Here is a 12,114-nt window from a genome sequence, read left to right on the forward strand (position 1 = left end):
CAAAAATAATCGCACGTCTACAAGCAGGACGAAATGCTAGCGCTGGTGCGCACCCATGTTACACAAAGCAAACGTGATTTAGCGGCGATGATAAGAGCAACAACACTGAATGACACTCCGAAAACCCGGATTCAGAATAACAAAACCGAGTATCGATGTTTTTGCTGGTAGCATGTTTATCTATTCAAGTACTCTCACTTATCACAAGTGCATTCACGCCCTGCACCTGTTGGGTTTTGTTATTCCGAAGCCGCGTTCTCCAAGTGTCATTTAGAGTCTTGTCATCGCTAAATTACGTTTGCCTTGCGTAAAATGAGTGCGCATCAGCGCTATACCATTTCCTCCTGCTTGTAGACGCGCACAGAAAAAAAATGAATTCTTACCACAATAATTCAAAGAACGCATGCAAGTGCTGAACAACAAAACATGTGTGGAGGCATGTCCTCGCAGACGAACTCAATGAGTGCGCCTTTCCATGCACCGCATGGGCGGCACTGAATAATAATGGCGTGCGCCTCTCTTCAGAGGGCGCTAAGAAAAAGGTTTATCGTAATAAATAAACACTGTCATAAATTCCTTGCACCTACATAACATTGTTCGGAAAATAAATGCCATTTGTAAAACGCAAACATTGCTTCATCCTTCAACAAAACTTGGTTTTTTTCAGTTAGTGTTTTTCGTTCCACACCTATAGCCACGCTTCAATCGCCGGACCCCTTGCTGGGGTTCTATTCTGGACATTGTCAAATTCCTCCCGGAGGATTGCTACGGCTTCTCCGATTGGCTTAAAATGCCGCCATTACGGAATTTGACAAGATTGCGGAATTTTATAGCACCCCTGATGTCGTTCGTTCTGAACCGCTTTTCGCCCGAAGCTTCGCGACCTATTTAGATCGACCCTTGGAACTTGTGCTCACTAAAAGAAAAACTCAAAGTACAAGCGACACGATCGTTGTACAATGATAGCGGCGATCACAGTCGTCGGCCATCGGTTATCTGCTCGTCGGCGGAACGCATCGTATCGTATGCATCAGTGATCGAACTTTCCAGTGTCATTGCTGGTGCTCGCGTAAGCTCCCGAATAAACTTGACTAGTCGCCAACATTCTGAAACAATCGCGAAGCATCTCAAACACGGCGCCGAGTGGCGCTACAAGTATGCTTGCACTTGGCCACATGAAAATATTGCCACGTACCTTTCTGATCACTTTTGCTGCATTCGCCCACAAAGGCTGTCGGCAACGCTCAGCGCAAACCGCGCCTCATTCTTCGAGAAGCTTCACGATTGTTGCAGATGATTTTGTTAAGATTGCGCACAAGACGCGAACGCTCGAGCTCATTCTAGAGATTGCGCAACCACCAGCGATATCGCTGGAAAGTTCGATAGCGCCTGTATAAAAGCCGACGCGCTTGACCGCTTGTCAGTTGATCGACGGACGACGCCCTGTTCGCCGCTATCATTGTACAGCGTGTATTGCTGTAGTGCTAGTTCTCATTTTCCGGCCACAAGTTCGGCCAAATAAACAGTTTCATCCTGCAAACGCCGACTGCTGTCTTCGTCGACGTCACGACCACGTGACAATATAGACACAAGGGCGCGTGGCAATATTGATAATTTGGTTCAAATTGAGGGAACTATATCCAAAAAATTCGGCAGATCCCACGTACCATGGGAGTCGAAGTTATGCGAAGCATGCGCGGGATGGTGACTGGCGTAATTTTTCATACTGAGCGAAACGTTAAGGAATGACGCTAGAGAAATATGAAGTGGTAACGCACACTCACATGCTGATGAGTCGCATATGCATTATATAACCAGTTGTTTACAGTTGCGCAGCGATGCCAACAGCAACATGGGTGTTACCATCACCACACGCGATAAGCTGATATGTAGTGCTTATATTCTTCAACACTGGATAGCGCGAATCCGAACAGCACAAAGACGAAACGCAAATGCACAGGACAGGCGTTACTCGCAACAAAGCTCCGTTTCAGAAATATTATTCTAGATATACACACAGCCAAGTGGCACACGCAGAAGCACTGCACGTACGCTGCAATCACAGTTGCAGTTCGGTTACCGTTATGTTTATATTTATCTGTTATGACGCGAACGCACGCACGTTTCACGAACCCGTGTGTACGTGTAGAAGGGGTTCTTGACAGTTCTTCAACAAGGTCATCATCACCGTGATCAGTGCAGCTCGACCGGATCCGTTCGTGATTGCAGCTACGAGAGGTCTAAGTGTAGTGAAGTACGAGGTATAGTAGAGCTGGTGGAAATCCTGGATGCGTCTTACGATGAAATGGTCTATGACGCCTCCTGTCCTGCACGTGGCAGCGAGGTCTTTTGATGCCCTGTCCATATTCAAGCCGTGTTTCACGCAGTATACAGACCAGTCGCTGTTCCGTCTTGATAGATCAATGTTTAAGTCATCGATAATGATGAGCGGCCTGGTTCTCTCGGCAGATTTATTGTAGGAAGCATTGACCCCGGTTTTTGCGCAATCGACGTGGTCCACGTTGCGGACCACGTGAACGAGTGCATGGTAGTTGAGCGGCTTCCAGGGGTGTTCTGTCTTCAGCTTCCTCACTTTCCTTGAGTCCGCCCCGGTGGTGTAGCGGTTACGGTGCTCGGCTGCTGACCCGAAGGTCGCGGGTTCGATCCCGGCCGCGGCGGTCGCATGCAAAATGCTAGATGCCCGTGTACTGTGCGATATCGGTGCACGTTAAAGAATACCAGACAGTCAAAATTAAAGCCCCTGCAATTATTATTATTATCACTTCCCTTGCGTGTCAATGTGTGTGTTCGCGTTTACTGTGTTGGTTGAAAATTTGTATCACCTGTGGCACATACCCGCATAACATAAACTCTGGTATGAGGGTATGTGCCACAGGTGACTGAGAGAAAGGGTTTCATGACGTACGCGACAGGTATTTTGCGTTATTGATATCATGACCAGCGAATCGCGTTCACCATACACTGATCCCCTGCTATGCCAATTTTGGTACATTAGAAGTTACAGAGACGACCAGGAGAGCGCCCAGACGTAGGCGGCTAGATAGATAGATAGATAGATAGATAGATAGATACGTAGATAGAAACGCCCAAAGTGCCTGAGGTTCGCTAAGAAATGCTTCGCATTTAAAAGTAGCCAAGACGTTTTTTTTTCTGCTGCCACCGGCTCACCTGGCAGACCTGGCCAGACCTGGCAACTTTGTCTCAAATTGTTTCCTTCCGTATGGGTCAGTAGCTGTTTATGATTGGTCTAAATATTCTAGGTCATGCCCGCAGCAACGGCCCGTAACGCGATGCAACAAATGACGCGAAAATGGTTCATCGCGTAGTGACAACTTATGTACTACTACGTAAAAGAGAACGAACTATTAAATGCGAAGCATTTCTTAGCAAACCCCAGGTACTTTGAGCGTTTCTATCTACGTATCTATCTAGCCGCTTACGTCTGGGTACTTTCGTGATCGTCTCCTTAACTTAGTGTAGACCAAAATTGGCATGGGAGGGTAAGAGGATTTGATGAATATGACTGTCGGGTCATGGCGTGAATGTGAAAATCCTGTCGCGTACGTCGTCAAACCCTTTCCTCCAGACACGTGTGGCACATACCCGTTTATCATGGGCCGCGGTGTACGGGTATGCGCCACATGTGATTGACAGTTTATATCTACCCAGGAACGGCGAGAACAGACGTTGGTAATTTAGACACGAGAGCGCTAAGAAAATCCGACATCGGCAGCGTTGACCCGACGAATGCAAAGAATAAAGATTAGGATCCCAGTAGTAATCGAACCCAATCATTCTGTGTGGCAGTCAGCTATACTACCATAGAACCACGCCAGGTCTAGAAACTGCTTTGGAAAAACACCGCGTGTAGGCGTCGTCGGCATCCATACTGCGCATGCGCCAACTCTCCCCCCTCTCGCCGCGTGAGCGCGAGGAGGTGGGGTGGAGGAGGTGGCGTGAGCGCTGCCTCCGCTTCGTTTCTCCTCTCCCGTTTCTCTTTCTCCGCCACAGCTGTGCGCTCGTATATAATGCGGCGCGCGCTCGCTCCCGTTGCACTCTCCTTCGCAACGGCGTTATGGACGCTCGCGAAGCTGAACGTAAACGGCAACGCCGGCAAGCGTTGTACTCTCCTTCGCAACGGCGCTATGGACGCTCGCGAAGCTGAACGTCAACGGCAACGCCGGCAAGCGAATCTCGAAGCTGCGAGGCTGCGAAGGCGCGCGTTCCCTGTGCTTCCGTCATTCTCTCTTTGTGCAGCGGTGTGCGAAATGCCATGAACAACGTCAACGTCGGCGCTAGTTGCAGCGGCAGCGCCACCGCCGCGCAGCAGAGGAAGGCTCAGGAATCCGAACGTAAACGTCAGCGTCGGCAAGCGGTAATTCGAACGCCTCGACAACCACCGTCTCATAATTCACATAAGAGAAAGGGAGACTCGGTGCGCACCCGCCGCGATGCTTTCGCATCCCAGCATGGTTGCCCGTAGGGGGAGATGATGTGTAATTTTTCGGTTGAAAAGCACCGCCGGGACTTTTAGGAGCTGGCTCGCCAAGCTTCTTATGCTCGCGCCTTGTCCTCACCTACGTGACCGTCGGCGCGGCGGCACACACCACGCTCGGCGCAGCTGCGCTCTCTCTGGTGATTTCAAGAATGCTCACTAGATGGCGCCGCCGCTCAAGGCAGCACACACCACGCTCGGCGCAAGCGCGACTGTTCGAGGGCCGCACCTCTTGTTTCGCAATAACCAGCCAACACATGATGTCACGTTACGCTCTCCGATTCGTATCGTACGACTGCAAACGTCCCACCACCATTAGGGGCACCTGTATCGATGTTGCCTTCTCGAACTTTCCATTGCGTCCCATCATCGATGATGCCTTGGCAACATACTTTACTGATCATAAAGCAATCATCTTTAAAGGGAAACGAGTCCCCAAGCTCATCGAGGGACGGCCTTCTTGTACTTTGTAAAAGAACATCTCTTGTGTATATGTAATGCATATAGTTCATCCATCATAAAGCAATCATCATTGAAGGGAAACCAGTCCCCGAACTCATCGAGAGACGCCCTTCTTGAACTTGGTAAAACAACGTCTCTTGTGCATATATAATGTTTATAGTTCATCGAAATGTATATATACTTCATCAAAATGTATATAGAGCATCCAGCCTTACATTAATAAAAATTGTTTATGTAATGCATATATAACAACGTTGTCACGTTTATATACGGTGGTAGAGCAATGTGTTTGAACTTGGTAAAACAACATCTTTGTGTATATATAATGTTTATAGTTCATCCAAATGTATATATACTTGATCAAAATGTATATAGTGCATCCAACCGTAAATTAATAAACATTGTGGATGTAATGTATGTATAACAACGTTGTCACGTCTATATATGATGGTAGAGGAATGTGCACGGAGCATTCGCGGGTTACCCGATCATCTCCGAGCAAGCTCCTCTAACGTCATTCACTTCGTGGATATGGCGGTGAATTTTTTTCGCCTGGAGCGGAGCAAGCGCCGTGTTCGCAGGCATCGCTGACAACATGCCGCGGCCGCTTGTGTTTGGGGTCGCCATCTTGTCTTGCGAAAACGCTGGTCCGCTGGCCACGCTCCGCTGTGCAGAGGATACGAGAGGGCGAGCGGTTCGCTCCGTAAATACGCTGGTTGCCCCAGCGTGCTGCGCATGCACAGCTTGCGTCTCCGCTCGCCCTCTGGGCCCGCTGCGCCGCTTAGTTATTATTCTCTAATGTTAACAAAGCCGTAATGTTTGGGAAGTTTCGCAATTGGTTCAGATCATTCTGTTAAGCTAACGCGCAGGGCGCGAATAGTCAACTGTATTCGAGGGCTTACGCGAGCATCAGCGATAAGGTTCAATTGTTCGATGACGCATGTATAAATGCACTTCACCGCAGATGAGATCTCTCGACGGCCGACGCTGTTCTCGCCTCTGTCCTGGTATAGCTTGAACTGACCCCATTTCATTTTCTGGGCAAAACTTCGCTCAAATGAAAAAATTCGGCAGATCCCACGTACCATGAGAGTCGATGTTATGCGAACCATGCGGCGGGTAGGTGACTGGCGTAACTTTTTTTAGTGAGCGACATGTTACAAAAAGATACTAAAGATTTGTATAAATTTTATGCGCACACATATATATGCTGAAGAGCCGCATATGTGTTATATAACCAGTTGTTTACGGTTGGGTAACGCTGCCAATGGCAACGTGGGTATTACCAACACCAGAAGCGTTAAGGTGATATGTAGTGCTTATACGTGTCCCGAGAACACACGCACGTTTCACGAACCCGTGTGCATGTGTGGAAGACCTTCTTGACAGTTCTTGAACAAGGGCGTCATCACCGTGATCAGTGAGCACCAGCAGCTGGTCATGACTTGTTATAGTATCCGGTCGTGATCGTGGTGACGAGGGGTCCATGTGTAGTGAAGTATGTGGTATAGTAGAGCTGTTGGAATTCGTGGATGCCTCGGTCATTTCGTCGACAAATTGTCTGTCGACAGAGCCGGCGACATGTCGGAACCTGAAGCCACCCTTCGCGTTGGTGAGGTATAGGCCGTCGAGGCTGGTAGGACTGGATAGTGCTACGCAGACCAACATCAGTGGCTGGTTTTTGTCGTATTCGTAGGCTACCTGGGCGTATGTGGCCTACGTAGCCTAATCCACAAAGCGGCTGTCAATCAATCTGGCATCATCCTCGGTCAGCATGAGGCCATCGCCCAGCCTCGTAAGAAATGAAGAGGAGACTGCGTCGTTCTGGCGGACGAAGTGCACTTTACGGTGCGGTGATGTGGATATCATATGTAACTATCGTTAATATATTCCTCTGGGGTCGAGGAATGCTTCAATATATCTTGCTCAATCATAGGAATACTAATGTAATCATTATTAGACTGCTATAAAAGCGGAGCCAACACTGGAACTACAGACGTTAATCTGATATGACGCCTGCATCCTAGGAGTACACATCGTAGGATTATCATGTAGTGTTTATTGCGTTCTTTTAAAATTAGACAGCCAGCACCACAACCACAATTGACGTTGCACCGATATAACGCCTGCGTATGCTGTTTTTCCAAACCAGTTTATAGACCTGGCGTGGCTCAGTGGTAGAATATCTGATTGCCACGCAGAATGCTTGGGTTCGATTCCGGCTGGGATCCTAATTTTCATTCTTTCCATTCGTTGAGTCAACGCTGCCGATGTTGGTTTTCCTTAACGATCTAGCATTTAAGTTACCAATGTCTGTCCTCGCTGTTCCTGGGTAGATATAAACTGTCAATGACCTGTGGCGCATACCCGTACCCCGCGGCCCGTGGTAAACGGGTATGTGCCACACGTGTCTAGTGGAAAGGGTTTGACGACATACGCGACAGGATTTTAAAGTTATTCATGTCCTGAACCGGCAATCATATTCGTCAAATACTCTTACCCTCCCATGCAAATTTTGGTCTACACCAAGTTAAGGAGGCGATCATGAGAGCACCCAGACGTAGGCGGCTAGATAGATAGATACGTAGATAGAAACGCTCAAAGTGCCAGAGGTTCGCTAAGAAATGCTTCGCATTTAAAAATAGTGTCGTCTTGAACACGCAGACTGCTGCACTCGTCAACGGCACGACCGCGTGACAATATCAACGCTAGGATCGCCAGCCCAAGTGCGTACCCTGCTATTGTCAATCACCAAGTTGGCTATGCACTCGTGACCTCCTACGCCAATTTCAGTATGCTATGCAAAATTCAGCAGACGACCAGATAGATAGATAGATAGATAGATAGATAGATAGATAGATAGATAGATAGATAGATAGATTAGGCTTTTCAGCGACTGCCTTGTGCTCTCAGCGACTCTGCGCAAGGGGCCGCTGGAGCAGCGGCTGCGGGACGAGACGTCGGCGATGCGGCTCTTCTACAGCTGCCATGACATGCGTAGCCGCCAGCAGGAGGCACTGCGGCCACTGACGCTCCTGATGCGCAGCCTGTCGCTGAGCGAGTGGCCGTACGAGTTGGGTGAGCGGCTGCCACGCGCGCGCTTCGTGCTGCAGAGGCTCAGCGTCGACTATGCACTGCCCTTCTTCGTGTCGCTGCGGGTCGAGCCGGACCCGAGAGACGCACACGTCAACTTGCTCAGCGTCGACCTGGCTCAGCCCTTGCTGCACTTGGTGGCGGCCGACGACGCGTTGCTGGTCGCGCATGCCGCTTACATACGTCGCAGCATGGCGCTGATGGGCGCGCAGGACATGGCTGCGGCTGTGGCCACCGATGTGCATGACTACGAGTTCGCCCTGGCTGAGGTACGTCGCCAAATAAGTGGTTCGTAAGGCCTGCTGCATACAATCCGGGACACGCATTGTTCCTCCCTTTCTGCACCTTGCGGAGTGATGCAATACTTCGGCTCACCTTTGAACAAGCCAATGTCGCCTGAAGTCATGTCACGACGTCACTAACCCCGAAATGCAGAGATGTTACTTGTCTCGTACTTGACTCGTACTTGACTCAAGACAGCTCTGCCGCTAGCCATAAATCGCTGTCGAACTTGCGGACGACTTGCGGGCGGCTTGGCTCGGTCGAAGTCAGGACGAGTTTTAAGTCTGCTGCGGGGCTAGCTTGAAACAGCCTTGATGCGTTATTCAAACATGGTCGCTTCTCGAATGAACATCGCCCGTAGGTGGTCCGCTTTTGAGTTTGCTTGCCACGCTATGGACGTAGCATTTTCTGAGGTACATTGCCTGCCGAAGATTCCGCGACCCGCCTTACGTTACCGAGGAAATCCGATGGAGTTGTACGACGAGGAACAATTCCACGCTCGCTACAGGTTCACCAAGAACGCCGTGCGGCAGCTTCTGGCTATGTTGCCGCTTCAAGAAAGCGGGGACAACAACCGAGGACAGCCTGTGCCTCCCATGTTGCAGCTACTCATCGCAAACCACTTGTACTCGATCCTGGTGCGCTTCCCGCGGCCGGCGGGATTTCGTAAAGTTATGCGGGATTTTATGAAGTGGCCGAATTCCCTGGCGTTACAGGATGTGTATTTACGCTCACCAATCACTCATCTCCCGAATACAAAACTTGTGGAAGGTCACAAGAATAATAACTCAAGTGAACCAGTCATGTAAAAAAATATACTTCTTACGAGTTTTGTGGCGTTCTCGCTTTTCTCTTGCAGCTTCCTCTTTGCATTTCTGCTTGAGGTTATTCCAGCATTTCTTGAGCTGCAGGTGGTGGCGCCTGGTAATCCCGTGGTTAACGTTGTAGCGCTTGGCTATTTCTTTCCACGTTTCATTTTTTTTCGCCACTGACGCAACATCAGTTTTTTACATTCCATAATGTGCTTGAACTGCCTCACAAGATCGATCAGCACACTTTTTTTTTTCCTCGGTGAAGCGCGGGGCCGCCTTGCGCTGAGGTGTCTCTTAGGACGACAACGTGCCTTGCTGCGGCGACTCAGCGAATAGATTCTTTCTCCTTGATTCGACGACTTCGCTTCGAAAAGTGACCTGGGGGACGTAGCGTGAGCCGAAAAATGTTTTCATAGTACACATTTTACGTCGTTTTTGTCTCGTTCGGTGCAGCTGTGTGGGATTGAGAAACTTGACAGGCATCCGTTTGCAGCACAACGATACGAAAAATTCCTTAAGCATTTCTCAGAAAAAAAAAGAGCTTCCCCTAGTGCGCGTTTATTCCACAGACCAGCACAAATTTTTTGGTGACAAGGCGAAGCTTTTCTTGGGACGTCCTCGTAGCTTTGTATTACAAACAGGTGCTCTCGTGCAAACAGGTGGATGAGCTCTTCGTTGACCTCGCAGGACGCACATGGCAGGCCTGTGTCTTTTTCGTTGTTCGCGACAAAGCTTCCAGCAGATAACATATCCTGACCATGTGCGTCCCCCCCTCCCTCCCTTACCAACATGCAGCGCGGCATTGCTGCACCCCCGAGGCAAAATTCCGCCGATGCCCGTAATCCCGACCCCGCTTCTTGTCTTGTTTACCAAGAATCGGATGTCCAATGAAAGTAGACAAATAATTAGCATTTCCAGTTCTATTCTTTAGCTTTTTTTGTTGGTTGGCCGCATACACATGAGCCTGAACAAGGGCTTTGTACACTTTGTTCCCAGAACTTGTTTCATTTTTTATTTATTCATAGATAACTGCGACCTATCTCGCTACAAGTATGTCCATAGGCGAATAGAAAGGCTAGTACCTTGAAAATTCGCGACACCTCGCTTAAAACTTGCGAGCCAGGGCAGCGCATATACACTCCGCGTTCGATAAGAAAAAAACGACGAAAAAACACAACGCAAACCATGCCGCGTTTCTCATCTTTATGGGAAATTCTATTAGCGTGCAGGCCAAAACAAGCAAGCTTGGAGTAACGCGCCGCGCTTGGGCGGCCACTGAAACCAGCGGGCAACGGACGCTTTACAGAAGCAACACTGCGCATCGCTGCGGCGGCGGGAACCACGTGCCGCTCGTTAACAGTAAAATGACAAAAATATGCTTGTAGTACTTTGATGTCATAGTTCTTTTGAAATATACGAACTTTTCTTGCTGTAACACGTGCCTTACGCCAAGAACTTCATTATTAACCTCTGTACCGGGCGAGCAACGTGTTTCTGCATTGAAGCTCGTTCTTGACTTGACCGAGCAAGACAACCTGAGCATCTATGAAACGCGAAGGCCGACTTGGGCGTTTTCAAGTCCACTGCTTGCTTCGGGTCGACTTGCCCAAGTCAAGTCGAAGGCACGAGCCAAGTAACATCTCTGCATTCGGGGGTAAGTTTGGCGATATGTAATGCCATGATGACGTCACAAAAGTTGTCCATAATGGCGTATGTCACGTCTCCTTGGAGAAGGTGACGTGCGATTTTTTTCCGCTTCATTTGCCGGCCATGTTTCGTTCAAGGTTACTGGTCAACGAGAGAATTGAGGTTTTCTCCCTAAAGCAGGACTAGACACAGTGGAGAAAAAATTTAGAGTACCGCTAAAGCAGGCTGCATGCCGGCAACGTTGGATGGCGGCGACTATTTTCCTTCTGGGCCGGCGCATTGCTAGCATGGATTGAGAAGAGACCGATATTTCCGACTCGATACCGTGTTACGCTTGGCGGAACTCGAGTGTGTAGAGGGCACCACAGTTCAGCCCTTTCGTTAGGCTGCCACCGGAGCGTGGCGCCCCCTGTTATTTGTGTGCCTATATATGTTCGATGAGAACTAACAGACAATAATGCCAAGGAAAGTATAGGGATGTTATTTGTAGTAATTATGCGATATAAATGTGAAGAAAGTAAAGTGGACGAAAAGAAAACATCTGAAAAAAAAACATCTGAAAGGGAACCGCTGCAACTCGAAGGAGGAACTTGAGGACGCTGTGAAGTACTGGGTCTCGTCATGGCCACAGGAATTTTGGGAACAAGGAATCCTTCGGCTCGTTCATCAAAGGGATCATTGTGATCAGGCACACGTATAGTGTATACTTTGAATAAAGTCTTCATTTGTACCTTTAGTGTAGTTTCGTACCTTTTAATTTGAACACACCTCTTATTAAAGCCATGGAAGCTCCAACGGACGTTGCCGGCTTGAGGCGACTGGTCGGAATGGTGAATGATCTCGCCAGATTCTTGCCACACACCTTTGACGTCACAGCACCCATCAGAGCCTTACTGAAGAAGTCTGCGAATTGGGTGTGGCAGAATGAGCAAAAGGCAGCATTCGAAAAAATCAAGGAGCTTTGGCAATGACGTCGGCTATCCAAAGGTTCGACGAGTTCGTCCGTGGCATCACCTTCGACGTCGAGACTGACCACCCGTCGCTCGTTTCACTTTCGGGCAAGATGGAAGTGGACATCTTGCCGCCTCGTATTCAGAGACTACGGCTGAAGACCATGCGATACTAGTTCCGCACGTTGCAAGTGCCACAAAAGCTGCTAGCCACGGCAGATACATTGTCACGCATCACTCACAAGGCAACCACTCCCGTAGACACAGTGAAACTCTTTGGGGCTCAAGCAGTCGGCTGCACGTCGGAAGCCTTGCCACTAAGCCTCAAAGACGCGCGAGAGGAACAAAGAGT

The 12,114-nt window shown here is 49.1% G+C and overlaps 1 protein-coding gene across 1 annotated transcript in view; it reads left to right on the forward strand.

The window, feature by feature from the left end:
* Window positions 1-12,114, forward strand: part of LOC119389326 (neprilysin-1) — a 206,751-nt gene that overhangs the window by 119,051 nt on the left and 75,586 nt on the right. Inside the window, exon 5 of the mRNA XM_049415052.1 lies at window positions 7,892-8,340. Within this exon, the coding sequence (XP_049271009.1) occupies window positions 7,892-8,340 (449 nt within the window). The remainder of the gene's footprint in view (window positions 1-7,891; window positions 8,341-12,114) is intronic.

The sequence above is a fragment of the Rhipicephalus sanguineus genome, chromosome 4 (genome assembly GCF_013339695.2).
Source record: "Rhipicephalus sanguineus isolate Rsan-2018 chromosome 4, BIME_Rsan_1.4, whole genome shotgun sequence".
In the NCBI taxonomy this organism is placed as follows: domain Eukaryota; kingdom Metazoa; phylum Arthropoda; class Arachnida; order Ixodida; family Ixodidae; genus Rhipicephalus; species Rhipicephalus sanguineus.